The sequence below is a fragment of the Sebastes fasciatus genome, chromosome 10, assembly GCF_043250625.1.
Source record: "Sebastes fasciatus isolate fSebFas1 chromosome 10, fSebFas1.pri, whole genome shotgun sequence".
Classification (NCBI taxonomy): domain Eukaryota; kingdom Metazoa; phylum Chordata; class Actinopteri; order Perciformes; family Sebastidae; genus Sebastes; species Sebastes fasciatus.
In genome coordinates this window covers 18,027,693-18,046,212 of record NC_133804.1, presented here as the reverse complement: position 1 = coordinate 18,046,212, position 18,520 = coordinate 18,027,693, and the positions used below count along the sequence as shown (strand labels likewise).

The 18,520-nt window shown below is 40.5% G+C and overlaps 1 protein-coding gene across 4 annotated transcripts in view; it reads left to right on the top strand.

Moving 5' to 3' along the window:
- mid2 (midline 2) overlaps window positions 1–18,520 on the top strand; it is a 177,817-nt gene that overhangs the window by 125,212 nt on the left and 34,085 nt on the right. For 3 of the 4 annotated variants that reach the window (XM_074648702.1, XM_074648703.1, XM_074648701.1), the window contains 3 exons: window positions 1,302–1,367; window positions 3,570–3,665; window positions 16,386–16,493. In XM_074648702.1, coding sequence (XP_074504803.1) covers window positions 1,302–1,367; window positions 3,570–3,665; window positions 16,386–16,493 — 270 coding nt within the window. The remainder of the gene's footprint in view (window positions 1–1,301; window positions 1,368–3,569; window positions 3,666–16,385; window positions 16,494–18,520) is intronic. The other variant, XM_074648704.1, reaches the window with a different exon arrangement.

The following is an 18,520-nucleotide window of genomic DNA, read 5'->3' as shown; positions in this document are numbered from 1 at the left end:
ATGAAGGATGGGACACAAAACACCAACCAAAACAATATTTTTTTTTTGGCCTAAACCTAAAGAAGTTGTAGTTTTGTTGCCTAAACCTGAAGAAACCTTTTTGTTTGTGTTCAAAACGTGAAGTTTCATTCAGTTTTACAACATTTTAGAATGTGTTGCTTTTAAGTTTCACTTTTACAACGTAGTAGGCCCCTAATGACCCACATCTATGGTGCTTATAGCAACTGATAACTCCTATTTAATGGCCTGGTAACAGTCGAATCGGGTGATTTATGAATAGCTGAAACTTGATATTGATGTCTTTTCAAGTTCCAAACATAGCTGTTTCCAGTAGTTGCCATAGCTGCTCTAATAATGATTTTTGACAGAATTGTCATCATATATTATAAAAATGTTATTCATGTTTGGGTTGACGTTTAATATTGCCACCTCCAGCATATCGCCATCTATTAAACACTTGCTGGCATCTTCTCCCCACTCATCACACCCTTTTCTGCCTTGATTCCTCCCTTTATCCATGTTTTTCTCCGCTCCCTCTCTCTATCTCGGCGTGGTTCTATCCGTCTTTGATGTCTGTTGTGTGTTTTAATGAGTTTGTTGTTGACGGTTGCTCTGCTCCCCCCCCTCTCTCTCTCTCTCTCTCTGCCACTCACCCTGCCTGCTGGGCTGAAGCCACAGGAGTGCCGACACAACATACTTTTTGTGGTCACTTGCAGAACGGATACACACAAACAAAGTTTAGTGCCTTTATTCACCCACATGTGCAAGTACAAGCAAGTGTCATCTGCATACAGAGACATACGCACGTTGTATGTCATAAATGTTATAAATGCAGATGCACCTACTGAGACTCACACCTAAAAACAGACAGAAACACACACATGCATGTATGTATGTAGAGGACAGAGGAGTTTGTTTCACTGCAGTCTCATGGGAGGCAGCTGTGTTCTGATGTATTAATCATCTTAGTCTCCAGCTTGCTAATTAATGACCCATCTGTCCCCTCTCACTGATGTTCCACTTCAAACTCCCTCATACACAAACACGCTCACACAGGGGCTGCGACACAACAGCCGAATGCAAGTTCCAGTGATGTAACTCCAGCTCCAGTTTCAGGGAAATACTAACAGACACTGTGAGCCACACTAGAAGACCATAAGAAGAGTGTTTGTGGCGGCTTTATCAGCGAGGAGTTCTCCTCTTCAGTTGCGTTTAGGTGGCAGACGTCTTGCGCTCAGGCTTTTTGTCTGTGTGTGTGTTTATGTGTGCACTTATGCAGGTGTGTGTGTGTGTGTTCGTAGGCTTATCAGGTGAGCCCGGGCAGAGTGTCAGATGCGGTAATGGAGGCTTCAAAGACAAGCGCTGCGGTGAGTTCCCTGGCTGCCTTTTTCCACTCCCCAACCCCTACCCCCCTCCTCCCCTATCCCTGCATAGAGGCAGACAGGCCCACAGGTAGACACCTGGATGGATAAGGAAGGGATGCAGGGAGGGAGATAAATAATTAAGTGGGCGCAAAGTCAAACAGACAACAAGCAGACAGAGTAAATCAGACTGAGCGACAGGCAGAGGAGATATTGGAAAGCAGGGAGGACAGACAGACACAGTCAGACAGTCAGCGGCGTGGCCAGGTGTTTGCCCAGCCCACCTCCCTTTCACTTGCATGAGTAGAGCTACTTCAAACACCCGCCGCTTGTCTGCTGCTTTGTTCTACTGTTCTCTTTGCAGCTGTGGTTGTTGTTGTTGTTGTTTTGATGCCCACCGTCGCCGCCGCCATCGTTGATTTGCTTCCTTTTGAACGTCAGTTCTATTTCTGGCTCGCTATTTGCTTGTTTCCATTTTCATCTGTTGTACTGTATATGTGTTTGAGTGGATTTATTTATGTGTGTGTCTTTTGTTTTGCATTTGACAAACAGCCACAGTTAAGGGATAGTAATTGAGTGTTTGATCATTAAAATTGCCAGTGGAGGTTGAATGGTTTTAATTTTTCAGGGATCATTTGGTTGTTTTTATGGCTTTAAAGTAAAGTATGACAAGGTCAGGCAGTTAAATCATCATATTACAGACAATATGCTAATAAAGCTGCTATATGAACATGAGTAGCGGTTAAAAAGCAATGAATTGCATTAATGGATTGAATTTCTTTTCTTACCAGCAGCAATGAATATTATATTTTTGCTTCAAATGCTGATTTCAAGGTATTGACTTGTCAGTGTAACCTTGATATTTGCTCAGCTAAATGATTTCAAAACTTTTTGGTTTTATATATATATATATATATATTTGTCTCGTAGGCCTTGAACAGCATTTGGACCCATTTACTGAACTACTTGAAATGTCCAGTTGCCAAGCAACTACAGTTAAACATTTGTAAAGGAAACTTTTTCGCATGGATTTCACATGTTATAAAGTTACCCTCTGGACATGATCAGACCAGAACAGAAGGCAAAAGTAGCACAGTGTTGTATTATTTTCCTGTTGATGTCACAGAAAACATATCTTACTAGTAGGGCTGAACCGAATAGTTCAAAGCTTCGAAGCTTCAGTCATAAAGTTGACGTGCAAATTATTTTTATTAATAACTTACAGAAACATTGCTTGCAATAGTCCACCTTCTCTCTCACACAGTCTTTGTAATTATCTCAGTCCTCAGTCCAAAAGTCAAAAGTTAAATAAGTTAAAATAGATATAATAATTTCCAAAATTCACAACATGTTTTTATCAAACACAATATTTTGCTTCAATCCATATTTGTTGGCGCTTAGCCTTTCAAAAACAACGTTTTCACTGAGATCAAAAAACTGTTTGCTCTCCGGCTTGCCACACATATTAAAGGGGCGGTCTGGCAGAAATCTAACAACTCCTTAGATTACATTTAGCCTACATTAGCACAATAACACAAAATCATATTTTCCCATTTTTTAGGGTGATGACATCATAAAATATGACAACAGACATTCAAAGCTTCATTCGAAAACTTACATCAAAGCTTTGAATGTACGGTAAAAAAAATGACATTCGGTACAGCCCTACTTAATAGTGACCATTTATTAAGTATCACACTCATCCAAATCATCTCTGTGCTGTAGCTGACCCAAAAGGATAGATGTTAATTTATCGTCTGTAATGATAAACTGTATCTGTCAGTTCCTTTTAATGTCATTTGAGTTTCAATGCAGTATTAGAATAGCATTAAGATTACAACCTTACATTGTAGGACTTTAACACTCCTGCTTTTCAGTTTAAAATGTATGCATTGGAACATATGAATTGGTACTTAGTGGGTATGAAGTTGATGACAGGGCACTGATATCACCAAAAACATCACATATTATGGCATGCTGCCGCCAGATTCATGCAATAGAGAACGATTGATGTCCTATTTATTTTGTTGTTTAATGAAAAAACACAATTGCATGTTAAGAAATTATAATAATTAATCCAGTGTCTTAAACTGAATGTTTAAAATTTAAATACACAATAACGTTGTGGCATCCATAACCTGACTTGTACTATGAATGCACATTCTGCATTCTCTATATGTGCTAATGTTCGTCCTCGTCTCCCAACAGCAAACCCTGGAGAACAACCTGACCAACCTGGTGAAGAGGAACAGCGAACTGGAGAACCAAATGGCAAAGCTCATCCAGATCTGTCAACAGGTCGAGGTATGCAACATGTCTTAGTGTTTGTGTCTTTAGTTACAGGAGGAAAGGTTCAAGTAGCCAACTGTCAATGTAACAGTAATAAAAACCATATTGACATTCTCAATTGAGCCTTATAGTTTTAGGGTAGTTGGAGGTCGGAAACAGGGTGGCAGCCACGAAGCTTAGATGGATATTTGCGCAAGACTAGAACCCGAGTTGATCAAATAAAAGTGGGTCACTTGAAATCACAAGAGCTACCCTGGATTTGAAGTCTGTGTTGTCAGACTCACCATCCATAATGTAGTCCGTCATCCAGCACTTTCAATGTGTCAAACTTCCAAAACCATCACAAAAAAAGCCCAAAGTTTCAGTTTTATGGTTGCTGACCCATGCAAGACATAAGAGAGAAACCTTAAACACGCCCAAGCCTGTCACTGTTATTGATTGTATACAGTTTACTGCCTTTGCGATTGGTGACAGCCCTGATGCCATGCTCCGCAAACTTTGTCTCTGACTCTGGAACATTTCTGATTGAAGAAGCACAGTGGTAGAAATTGGACTTTAATTTCTTTCTTTTTTTATTTTTTGCTTTCCTTTTTTTTTCTCTCAGTCCTACCGGATCACGGTTGTGGTTGTGCCAGCAACAAAATCAGCGCTCCATTCTTACAGTTTCCTTCACTAGCTACTGATCAAATATTGATTCGTCTCAAGAATAAAAGTGAATTTCAGTTCCCTATCGTGGGTTCATTAAAGGTCAGCATTGCAGCACAGACAATTTATATTGAAGAGTTATTACTTGGAAGCCAAAGACGGGAGGAAACAATACCAAAGAAACAGAGCAGATATATTAATAAAGACTTATATAATATATCTTTAAAATCTCTTTTATCTTCAATATATTATCTCTCAACAATCACTGAAACGTGTTTGTGCAGGATATTATCTGTCATTTGATCTAGTGACTGACGCAATGCACTGCGGTGAAAATGAAAACAACAGATACCAGTCAGGCTCTCAGTGACCTCTTGTACTTTGCCGATGGAAGCTCTCCAGACAATCTGACGACTCAAACCGTGACTCAAGAACAAAGGATGAGCTTGAGTAGCTCTCAGCAACCATCCACCCTCGAGCTGTTTAAAAGGGCAGTTATGCAATTCAGACAACTTCAAACATTGGAATGACCACTTCACTGTTGGCAAAGCAAATACCAAACCAGTAATATTCCCTTATTTCAAACAGCTTAAAGGAATACTTCACCCATAAAATCACTGTTTGTATATCAGTTACTCACTCCGTGTTACCTTGAATTTATGAAGAAAACTTTGTTGTTCTCGCATGCCTCCTCGGTGAACATTTACTTCAATTCATCAAGACCTTTCTCTCGTTTTTGGATTCTCCGTTCACTGTTGAGGCATGCGAGAAAAACAAAGTTTTCTTCACAAATTCAAGGTAACACGGAGTAAGTAACTGATATACAAATGGTAATTTTATGGGTGAAGTATTCCTTTAATGTGATGCTTTTACTGTGTGCCTCCTCAAGGTCATTGCCTCAACTATGTCTTGTTATACAGTGAGGTTTGGTTCCGCACGCATCTCACTGTGTTGAAGATGGTTTTTAGGATGAATTACTGTTACAACACTCAACAGTTTAAGTCCCGCTGGAGCCACTCACAGGAAATGTATGTATGCTCTCACTTCAAAGCAAATAAGATTATCTGTCAAATGGCATATATATTTTCTCAGCTCACTGCTTTGATTTAGTGACAACCTTGGAGGAGTTTTTGCGCTCTCAAGTCCTAGCATGAACCAATACCTGCCTGCAGAATATTATACCTCAGCCAGTCTTGTCACCGCTGACCTCTTCCATTTGGACTTGTGCTGTGATTTAATGGAGTCCCCGTGTGACTCCAGCCAGAGAGTACTAATGCCACCGAGTGTCATCTGCGCTGCATCGCTAACATGTGCATGCACAAACACACACACACACACACACACACACACACACACACTCTGTGTTAATGCACTCGCTCTTAATAAACGCCATCATTCCTCTGTGAGAGTTGACGTTAATGGCCACAGAGGACAAATGCACTTTGGTGCCGCCATCACTCTGCGTGCGGTTCATTTCTTATTAACCTGTCTCCATTTTCTCAGAGTCACTCTGAGGTCCACGAACGACAACTCATGCGCCCAATCAAAATGAAATGATCGCTGCGTGATTCATTAAGTACAGACAAACTGTTCGTCAACGACGCACGGAGAGAGAGAAAAAAAAAGTCTTAATATTGTCTCTGTCTGCATACCAATGCTGTGCCACCGCCAACAACAACAGCAGAATCTCATCACTTATTCATTGAAAAGAAATGAGGAGCAATAGCATAGGGGGGGGCAGAACATGCTCCATTGGCTCTTAAGCAAATTATGAAAAGAAACTATACGTTTGCACCCATTCGGAGCTATTCTCCTGGGTGATGTCAATGTCAAGAGGCTAGTTCAATTATTGACGTGAGGAATGAGGAGAAAGTTTCAGGTGAGTTCACATTACTGTGGAAAGGAGAGGGGAAAGGAAGACACATGAGGAAAAAAGAAGATGGAAATGTTGGGAAAGTAGAGGAAGAAAGGGGAAATGAAAGGGGAAGAGAAAGTGCAGGGTTGAGAGGGCAAGAAGAGGGAAAAGAGGACGCGAGTGTTAGCGTGACAACCGATGATCTCTTTGACCGAAACAGATACTAGGCACTGTGCGGAAGAAAACGCTCAGCAATAATGCAATACAGCACAGACAGGGGAATTTAAAAAAGAGAGGTTTGCTGGAGTGAGAGGAGTGTGTGCACAAAGCAAGAACTCTCTAAAGGGCTTTGAGCGTGACCTGGTTTCCTCTCCTCTTTGTTTGCATCATATTGTATTGGTGCCGAAGATATGATCAAACGCAGTGTGAGTCAGCTTTCAGTGTGTCAGCGCACACAGCAGCGATGGAGCCCTGTTCTCCCGGGGTTCTCTTTGGGGGAAGATATCTTCTCTTCAGTCTGAGGAAAAAGATGAATTGATGATGTGTTCCTTTCTTGGGAGGCCTCTCTCCTTATTATTTGGTGTAGGATTGTTAAATCTGTCGCTGCGCTTAATGACATTCAGAATAATGTTCCGCGTTCTTGAAAACATTGAGCGTGATTCTTCAGCATTTGCAGTGATTGTTGTTGAGCTAACACTCACTGTTATCCTTTCAATGTCAGATAGCTGGCTGGATATTAATAGGCAGCAGAGAAGAGACACTCTTCACAAGGCTGTTTGGCACAGAACATTTCCCCCCTAAAAACACTTTGATATTGAATAGATGTTGATACAGTGGCAACTGAAACTAAATGTAGATCCAAAGTAAAAGCTGAGATGATATTCATAGTCATGCAAATATGTTCCATGTTGGGCCGCAACTAAAGATTATTTTCGATCAATCTGACTGATTATTTTCTTGATTAATTGTTTAATCTATAAAATGTCAGAGAACTGTGAAAAATGTTTCCTAAAGCCCAAGAAGACGTCCTCAAATGTAGGGCTGCACAATTAATCGAATATTAATCACGATCACGATTTTGGCTTCCCACAATTAAATGAACATGATCGTGAGCGTTTAAAATGCTCCGCTCATAGAAAACTCATAAATCAAGCGCTTCCTAAGCTAAAAGCTAGAGATGCACCGTCAAACAGCATCCAATTGAAGCCTGCCGGTTTTCAGCAGTCTCGTACATCCTCTCATATATTTTTTGCCGGTCACACATACACAAATGTGCAGCCGCCACATGATGGTTTTACGTCGGCACACTCAGTAACGTCTCACACACACAACATGTCGTCGGTGTGGAAGTTCTTCAGTGAGTGAAGAAGACATAAAGCTGCCATTTGTCACAACTGCAAGTCCAAAATAGGCCGTGGAGGAACAGAGTAAAAAACATTTGGAACAACTTACTTAATTGATTGTCTTAATTATAAAATATGTTTTAAGCTGTTTTAATATGCCAAAATAGGTTAAAATCATTTGTTCTGGTGTAATATTTGGTGCCTCCTGCACTATTTGCAAAATCTTCCTCTAATTTTCTTTCTTTCCTCCGTCACAACAATCAGCTAACCTTTATTCATGTGCATGTGCTGCCTCATGTTCATTGCTTATATTTAAGTATGAGTATGAGTTGCCACCTCATAAGCGGAACCCAGCTGTTTGCGAAGTTTTATATTGTGTCCCATGCCAGCCACCATTTAGTAGCAGCATAAGTTTTCCCCCTCTTGTTCAAATGGACATTTCATTTCATTCCCAGGGAGTCTCCTATCCTTAAAGGCTTATGCACTTGAGACTTGGAACTTTGTCAGTGTTGTGAAGTTCGTGATTTTGTGTTCCCTCTCCTCTGAATTCGTCTGGCAGCTTGACAGCTGATCCGATTGTCTGTCTTTCCATCTTGCTCTGTCCCACTTTATCTCCCTCTTAGTCTCTACATTTGTGTTTCAGCTAACCCTCTTGAAACACTGATTGTGTTGCGACGAGGCAGATTTTTGGCGGATTTTTAATGAGGTTATACTGTACTGTGATATACACAGTAGGGAACTCCTCATCCAGACACAGCTAATGTGGAGTAAGCATTGTTTAAGGAAGCAGTCAGAGAAACAGCCATTTTTTCCAACCCGGGGTATTGTGCTGCCAGCTGGGAGGAAACTGAATTAGCTCCCTGATAAGGTTGTAAGTGTGCGCGTATTAGGACTGATGGAAAAAGGAAAGAATCACAGCAAACAGAAGCCCAGTGGGTTTTAATGCTCAGACATGTATGTCTACTGATTAAACATTGAGCTGTAAGTCATTAGCCAGACCCGTCTAGGTTTATGTACACTGAAGCTGATCCCACTGTGTGCAGAATATGAATGAGCCGCGTGGAGACGGCTCTAATGCTGCTTAATCCTTTGTATCAGGTCTCATCTCGCCTCTCTTTACCTTTCTACCGGAGCCTCAACGAGATCGAAGTGTCTGCCGGTGTTGTTTGTCTTTCCTATATTTCTAAAGCCATTTGCGGTTTCCACTTTCAGCCAAAGATGAGGACATCAATGCAGCGGGATAATGGCATATAATGAAATAAAATGCTCGCCTTCTTAGAGTTGTTATTGTGTGTTTGGGCTTTTAACACATGGCCGCACCGTGTTTTCATTTGCAAATCTATATATTTGTAAGTTTTTGTGTAAAGTTTTTATGTCAATGTTCCTCCTTCCATCTGTCGAGTCCATTAATTTTTAGAAAAAGAGCAGCGATGTTTTAAGGGCGATGTGTAGAAGGTAACCCCCAAATTACGAAAAACTTTCAAAAACTTTTGCAAATTGCGGGTTACCTTCTAGATACGAAATGCTTTAAGCCACATGCTAACGTAAGCATGCTTAAGTTTAGTGGTTAGGCACATAATTTTTACCATGTTCACCATCTTAGTTCAGCATTTTGGCATGCAAACATTTGACAATTAGCGCTAAACACGAATTGAAGCTGATGGGAATGTCTTTAGTTTTGCAGCTAAACCAAAGTATTGGACAGATTGAAATTTTGACCACTAGATAAAAAGTGAGAGGATCATCATTTTCTTTAGAATACATTGTCTGTACAAAATCATGTGCCAATTTATCAAGTAGATGTTGAGACCTCTTACGGGATAAGTGAGAACTGTGACATGACCGTGGCGCTAAAAGTCCGGGGATCACCAAAGTCATTAGGGCACCAAGGACGTGGGTACAAAATTTCATGGCAATCCATTTAAGAGTTGTTGAGATATTTCAGTCTGTACCAAAGTGGTGGACCGACTGACAGCGGACCAACGTGGCCATCAGCTAAAATGACTGAAATAGAATCAATTTACCGCTTCAACAAGACTGTCTAGGTTTATCTACAAACACATATATATCATCATCTATGATAATATCCATGATGATTAATCAATGATTGTTACGTAAGTAAATCTGGTTGACATAAACCCTTTGTGGGTACTTAATATTCATTACCAGTGAAGCATTTCTAATTACATGTATCACCTCTTTCTGACACAACATCCATGATTTATATCTCACAGTTTCTTTTACTCTATACTCCATAAAGCCACTGTTCCCTGTTTTTAGAGCCAGGTGTCATAAATCTCTGCGAACTATCCCCGAATCTGTGGACAGCATCAGAGATAAAGCTGTCAGACTGAATCCTTGCATCTCTTTGAGAAGATCATGTCTGAGAGACAGAGGGGAAAGGATGGGGGTGGTGTTGTAGACAGAATGGGGACCAGGGGTATGATGGAAAGAAGTGGGAAAAAGTAGAGTGGGATCGGAGGCAGGAGAGGCTGATTGGAGTGGAATGAGCACAGAATTGATCCAAGATGTGAAGGCCTTGGAGTCAGCGAGAGGTTAACAGCTGCTCCCAACCTGGACCAGTCCTCTCTAAGCTTGAATGGGAGCCAATTTGGCTAGAGTAGGTCGCTTTGGGAGCCATACATCGTCCAATTTACTGTGCTTGTTGTCTACAATTGGAATCCCGGATGTCCACATGCTGAAGTCGCTGGGTGTGCTCTAGGGCAGGGCAATTTGTTTGCGATATTGATATATATACAACACATGGCAAATGTCTGCAAAATTACAACAGAATAAATAATGTTCAGTGCATTAAAATGTGTTTTTACTGTAGTTTTGAATTGCAGTTTGCTTAGAATCATTAATTTACAATATTTACAATATAACAGTATTTTGTAAAACACTATATGATAATGTCAATTCTGCTGAAAGTGAATAGCAGCTAAGCTTGAATCGTCTCCCAGCCCCAGCGTGACCATAGATTGGACGGTGCCAGTTAATAAAATGATCTATGTTGGGGGAGCACTGGTGGCCAAGGGGTTAAGGCGCCAACCATGAACCCCAACATCCCTGATTCACATCCAGCTGAGACTTTTGTTGTGTGTCATTCGCTCATTTTACTATCAACCATTGACCTCTTAAACTATTTCTGTTCCCCTAAAATTTCCTCTAGGTTTCCTTAAGAAAATTTACACCGTATCAAAGATATTACATATTCTTTATCTACTCATTCCAACACATCCAGCGCATACACTGAATGAAAAATTCAAATCCAAGGTTTTTATTCTTGGTTTACCACAGATGTATAATATGTGGTGTAGACATTTTGTGAATCATTTTATACAGCTGCCATAGTTGGTATGCATGAACACTTTGGGATCTCCACAAAATACATTTGTATGAGTTTGGACAATGCATGATAACACAACTTGAGTTTGTGAAGATTTAAACATAAAATAAACTGGGATTTGTTATGTGAGGGTTGGCGGCGGGTAATTTAGCATTGTTTGCCAGGGTTTGCGATGTTATTATGGTTTGCAGCTGTGACAAATACACATAGCTTTATCAAGACTGAATGAGAATTGCAACATCATTAAAACTCACACACACACAATTTAGAAGTTCGTCTATCTGGAGTCAACAGATTTTCTCCAAATCACAAAATAGTGAGAGATTACAATGTCTAGAGGAAGAAGTGGTAGTTTCAAATCTGCATGAGAAACAAAAGTGAGTTACCAGTTATGTACAGGGTTACAACTAGTGATTGCACACATCAATAAATATATCCTTCATTAATTGCATATCTTATTTGTAAAATGTAAAAAAAATAACTAACTAAACCCATCACGTGTTGGTTCAGAGATTAAATGCCAATGTTCAGGAAGCATGTGGTATTTTAGCTCATAAATAATCCTTAATAATCCTTTATTCAAAATTATATTGATTTATTTCTCAATATGTTAATTGTTCTAACTGTAGTTATGCTGTTTGGGGGTTATGGCAGGCCTGGAAGAATATAATAATAATAGTGTTTTCTGATTTCCTTCTTAACATGGATCCTCATTTTAGCCACGTAATCCATTGAGTCTGTCCTTTTTAGGTTTTGCTTTATTGAACACTCTTATCAGCCCTTAGATCACTGTTGGACAGATTTAACATTGTGTGGCATTCACTTCACCATCTAGAATAGTTTCCAAGACAATCCCATCTCAAAACTTTTGGAATATCTTTGGTTATTTAGCATTCAATGACATGCTTTTTTAATGATATAACACAGAATCAACATTAATATTCAGCGGAGACAATAAGCCTATTTTAATTGATGGGGGGCGGTAAGGGACCTGGATAATAGAATGGTGACTGTCAGTCATTTGTAGCTGCATAGCTCATTTTAATTCAATTGAGCTTGTAAGTAATGCAGTATTTCCACGGTATAAAAATATGGGCGATAAATTTAATCTTGACATAGTGTGGGAGCTGAACTCAACCTAATGATGTATGGGAGGATATGCGCTCAATGTAACCCTCCTGTAAAAGAACCAGAGGTGGAAGATGTGATGAAGGTTTGTAATGGATATTTCATTTAATGATTCTGCTGTCAGATCGCACTCTGTGGGCTTCATTATGATCGCCATAATGGTCTAGATGGGCTTATTTAATACTATTCAGTTGCTAATTATGTCTGCATCTCCTCACCTAATAAGAGTGTAATTATGGCTGCTGATGCTAAGACTTGGCCGTGATATTTGTTTTATTTTATCTTGTTTTTTTATGAGATAATGAGTGGATGGCGCTGAATGAGGTGCACTCAAATGTCAGCTGCATTTCCGTTAAGATGAATGTGCAGCCGAGTGAGAATAGACGTCCATTAAAAGGATGTATAAATAAGATGTGACAGATCTGGTGTGCTAAATTTGTGTACAATAATCCCAACATGAAATGTGAAAACCAATTATTTTGCGAAATATCATAATCATAAATATTATCAGTCAATAAGATCCCTTTATTATACTTTATGGCATTTTAAAGACGACCTGTTTTCCTTTTTCCATTTCCTTTAGTGCCTTATATAGATTTTGTGCATGTAAAAGGTCTGCAAAGCCCAAAGTCCACGCCAAAGGGAGTTACTCTCCCCCAAAGAAACACTGCTCCAACTCTCTGAAACACGTTGCTTGAAGTCCCGCCTTTTTTTCTGTGACGTGGTGATGTCACCAAGCAACACATTTGCATAATACCGGCCTAGTGGCTAGTTTGGCACGCCTTCAAACAAAGATAGTAAGAGTGGAGCTGGAGCAGAGTCCGAAAAGTTTGTTTTGGTTGACCAATCACAACAGAGTGGGCCAGCTGACCAATCAGAGCAGACTGAGCTTTACGGGAGGGGGGCGGGGCAAGAGCTCAAACAGAGCGTTTCAGACAGAGGGTGAAAAGAGGTTCTGGTATGAGAAAAGTAAAGCGTTTTTGAACATTAAAGCATGTAAAACATGTTCTAGTAGAAACCCAAAATACAAGTATGCACCTGAAAATAAGCCTAATAGGTCCTCTTTAAATTAGCACACTGGTTGCAGCTTTTGTTTGGAGCAGCTGGAAAGTCTCAATCTTGCTGTGGTTGTTTTCCACATACTCCAATAATAGACCCACACACAGTTATACTTTAATGTGGAGTTGGCTGTGTGTTTTCAGTGCACCTGCAGAAGAGCCTGATGAATAGGGAGATGCGCAGTTTGTGACAGTGTTTGTGTAGCAGGGATTGGATAATGAAGTAAGGAGGAGGAGGAGGAAGAGGAGGAAGAGGAGGAGGAGGAGGAGGAGGAGGAGGAGGAGGAGGAGGAGGAGGAGGAGGAGGAGGAGGAGGAGGAGGAGGTGGTTTTGAGTGAGGTGAAAGAGGAGGAGGAGGAGGAGGAGGAGGAGGAGGAGGAGGAGGAGGAGGAGGACGGAGATGAAGATTGTTGCCGTAACTCTAAGCTGCCAAGTAGCTCAGTTGTAATTCATAGTGATCCTGGACGGCTGCATTTATCCTGCTTAAGTACTAACCTGTAGTCATAACATTGCTCATAGCAGAATTAATTGTGTGTTGTGTGTGTGTGAGTGTGAATAATGAGGTTTAAGTGGATCGGCGCTTTGTAATGAGCTTTGTGGAGTGATGAGTGGAACTTGGTTGTTGGGGTAAGTAGTTTGATGACAGAAAGTCACAACCCTGTCAAATTTAGGGCCGAGGAAAGGAGATGAATCTCTCTGTAGACGTATAGTTTCATCCTGTACTCAGTATGAGAAAGCACTAAGTTAAATTAAATGACCTTATCGGTAAAAAGTATAGAGACAAAATCCACAGGTGGTACAAATAATTTAGAGTGATACAAGAAAAATTCATTGGAGACAACCATTGAGAAACTATAACTATAGAAGAGTGGTTATAAACCTGAAATCAACTCTTTTATTCGTAAGTTTTCAGAAAAGTTTTTTTAATATCATCATGACCTGTTCACTCTTTCTTCAGTTCGACAATTAGTTATAAAGAAGTGCCTCCAAATCCTGAATGAAAAGACTTTCTTAGATCTTCTACTTCAATTTTACAGAACCTTTCAGTGTAGTTGTGAGCCATTTAACCTTGTAAGGCCCACCCAAGTAGAAAAGCTGATAACAGAAGAACTGTATTGTCAAAATGAATGTATGAGGCCTCATTTGAAAGCGGTCATTTTTGTAGTTTCTGAAACTGTGCTTGTTTGATTGGCTTGAATGATTTGCTATTTGATCGGTGGACCCTTATGGGCTAAAGGAATATAAAAATCGAGAAATGGAGACATATTCTGACTTTTTAACCGCTTCAACGGTAACGTCAGGAGTCACCACTTTTTGTGTCTCTTGTTGACCATCCCGGTGTTATGTTGAAGTCTGTTCCCTCGTTGAATAGTGTTCCCCTCCTGTTAAAATGATGCGCCCCCCTCGGTAGTTAGGGTTAAGGATAAGGGTTGGTTCAGGTTTAGTAAAGGGGAAACACTCATCAAACACAAACAGTACTCAACACCACACCATTAAATCTGAATGAACTTTGCTTTAGTGCTCATGGTTTCCGTAAAATGAACTGAACGATTGAATTGTGGAGAATCAGAGAATCTAACTGATCTAACCATGTAAAACATTTACAGTATATCTTCATTCGCCATGCTAGCTCAAGCGTGTCGCTGGCGGGCAGGTGGGTCTAGAGTGTGATTTGATCTCAAATAGGTGTGTCTTTATTGTCACAATGATGTTTGATTTGAATGTGTCTTAAGGATTACCAAACCCAGTCAGAGCAGTGAAAGGGTCTCTCCTCACAATGTATTCTCTGGTGTATTACTGTATTAGGTTTACCAGCTCGGCAGTCCTCTTGCTACAGTCAGCGCACTGCAGAAAACACTCACCAGTGCTTTTGTGACAACAAACACTATAGAATCTAGTGAAGCAGTTTAAGCAGCTGTGTTGTTTGTGAATTTTGGTGGCCTTGAGGCCATCCTTGATGGTGAGCCTCTATCTGATGCGTTAGTGGAATTCCTCCTCTCCAGCGTGGCTTTCCTGGATACTTCTGAAGCTGCCAGTTTGAGTGAAAGCTCCCCACAGTCATCGTGCTGGGTTGTAGAGTACATTCTGAAGTAAATCTGTGATTTCTCTGATGTTCTGAATTGGCTCCCGCAGACAAAATAATGATGACTCCTGTCACCACTGTGGCAGAGTGGCACTCACAATGTGTGACTGGCAACTTTGTGGCAACTTAATGTTAGATGGTACATCTTTATACCAATGTACAACAACATATGGTATGTGGAAATCCTGATAAAGCACTCTTGGAGCAAACAAAGCAGTGATAAGGTTTCTCTCTGTGTGATGTGCGGTGGCCAATCATAACACGTATCATTCAGAGGAGCAATGTGGTTTCTCACTCACATGTTTGTGTTTGCATCCCTTTAGATTGGTCGTCGGCCATCAGTTCCTGAGTTGTTTTGGGTCAAATGTGTTTTGGTGTATAATTGTACTGGCAAAACTGTTGGTAGCAGTTCAGCGCTCCAAATCAGCAAACACCCTCAGCGTCTGAGTAACACACACACACCCACATAAGTTTGAAGTTGCTGGCTGTTCATTTAGTGTTAGTCTGAGATGGTGAACTGACGATGAGTTGCCGTGGCAACTTTGGTCCTAAAATAATCACAGAATCTATTAAATCGGCGTGGCGGTGTAAGCAAAAATCTGTCAGTGAATTAATGAGTGTCTACACAGCGCTCTTTGAGGGAGCTTTTTTAATGAAGAGTTGAATATTCCAACAATCCTCAACATATTTCTTGTTCATAATGAGTGAAATAAACATGTTTTAGAAAAAAAGGTGTAACTATGAATTTCATGCAGCATATTATGGGTTTTCTTGTATAATGAGATAGGGTTATGTACTAAAGGAGGTGGGATAAATCCAGAGTTTCGCTCCAGCAAGGAACAGAACATTTTAGAGAATGATAAATGATCACCTTCAATGCCCACTAAATGGGTGACTGTGAAACAACCAGTTTATCTACTGTATGCATTCCAGGGATGCCTGGATCAGTGTATGAGCTCTGTAATGTAACATGATTTCTTGTCTTTCCAGAGACAATTAAAGAGTTGTGAATCACTTATCTCAGGTGATTTCAACTTAGTTCTAATCCAGGAGCACATCATCTTGTTAGAGGTGGCTTTTCCTTGTGTGCAGAATGCCTAATGAAATGGAAAAACAATGACATGCTCTGCATGTAATAATGATAAGAATCGTCATGGATGCCGATCCAGAAATCTTACAAAAACTGGCATATATTGTTTTAAAATGTAACCACGTGATTTTGTGTGTGTGTAAGCAAGCCTCATGTTCACATGTGTACCTGTCTGTGTCTCCAGGTGAACACAGCCATGCATGAAGCCAAGCTGGTGGAGGAGTGTGATGAGCTCGTGGAGATCATCCGCCAGAGAAAACAGGTCATTGCTGTGAAGATCAAAGAATCCAAGGTAAAATATATTCCCAGGATGCCTTTATACTTTTTTAGTTTTTGGCTCGAGAGAGATTTTACTACAAGCATATTTAAATCTGGGCTGGAATTATGAAGATGGGTGGTTTCAGTGAGTTAAAGCTACACTGACTGATTTTGGCCATTAAAACTGCAGATGGTAACCTTGAGAAAATATGGCATTTTCAAAATTTCAACGCGCCTGAACGAAAACAACCAACCACGGCCGAGCAGCCTCTGGGCAGCTGTCAATCAATGCTCGCAAAACTCAGTCAAACTTGGCTTTGTTGATCAAATATGAATCAAGATTCTGTCACTGTAATGCCTATTTCTCATCACAAATGTTTTCAGAAACATCTTGTAGTGTACTGTTTAGCTTTAAAATGAGAATGATTGTGACCCGGCCGCCATGTTGAGAACAGTCAAGCCAAAACCAAGCACCGCCCTTTGGCCGGAGCAAACTTTCTCATTTTACAGCTAAACAGTACACTACAAGATGTTTCTGAAAACATTTGAGGTGAGAAATAGTCACTGCAGTAACAGAATCTTGATTCATATATGATCAGCGCTGCCTAGTTTAACCGTTTGATCGGAGTTCATGAGCTTCGGGAGTAGTGATTGACAACTCCTCAGCTCTGAATGGTGGTTTTCTTTTGACGATGGGAAATCTTCCAAGCACAGGACGACACCTTGGAACTTTTTTTTTTTTTATTACCTGTCTCATGCACTACTGTCAGGATATAGTGACCATTTCATAAAAATAACTTTGGTGAGACTAAACTATGTGTACATGAACCTTGAAACTAAAACAGTGAGTTAAAAGTGGCTAAACAGCTCCATATAAATATAAAGATTAAGGATAATTCTCTGTATTGCAGTTAGGGCTGTCACAACTTCAGATTTTCACTACACGATTATTGTAGCAAAAAGAATTCATGATAATTTAAAGACAATAAATTCATCTCTAACTTCTTCTTCTAATCTGCCTGACTCAGTGATCCTTTATCTGACTGAAGTTTGTGAAAGCTAGAATCTAAGACCCCGACATTGGCGCTGAAATACCAGTAGCCTAACTGTGCTGTGTATTAATAAATCCATGGTGCTGTCCGTGGTGCTGAAGTAGCCGACGGATTTGTAATTGCAACTTTTTCTCTGAGGCTCTGTTCACACGTATACAGATATTTTTAAAAACAGATATTTTCCTCTACATTTTGGCCTCTCGTCCACAAAAAGGGATATTTTTGAAATCATCTTCTGAGGTGCAGATTTTTAAAAACCAACATGGGGCGCCCTGATAGCTCACCTACAGTAGTAGAGCGTCCCATATATCAAGGCTGAGTCCTTACCGCAGTGACCTGAGGTTCAAATCCCACTTGTGGCCCTTTGCTGCATGTCATCCCCTCTCACTCCCCCTTTCACAACTATCACTCTCTCGGTCAAATGAAGGCAACAAAAAGCCAAAAATTTGGGGGGGAAAATCACATTGTTTTATTCATAGTAATTCAATGCAGACAGTCACAACTCACTGCCATTTGAAGCAACCAAATTGCCAAATACATATTTAAGAAACTCTCCATCCACTGGTAGATACACTCTGGTTTTGTAACTTTTGTACAGGAGAATAAATATGAGAGCAGCAGCGCCGTGGACAGAATATATTCACCAGGTCTCTCAGTGCTGTTTTTTTTTTCTAAAGGCTGCCACTGCAGTTGCCCGCTTGTTTACCCAAATACACATCACATGGACGCTTTAGGAGAGATGGAAAAATAAGTGAGGAAAGAGAGCAGCAGCAGCGGAGGCCTCTTCCACATGGAGGCAGCCAGCCTGAATGTGTGTGGAAAGAATTTGAGATGGCAGCATTGTGAACTTGCTGCAGGACTTACTGTACAGACATCTAAGTGTGTGTGTGTGTGTGTGTGTGTGTGTGTGTGTGTGTGTGTGTGTGTGTGTGTGTGTGTGTGTGTGTGTGTGTGTGTGTGTGTGTGTGTGTGTGTGTGTGTGTATGTGTGTGGACACGTGCCCATGTGT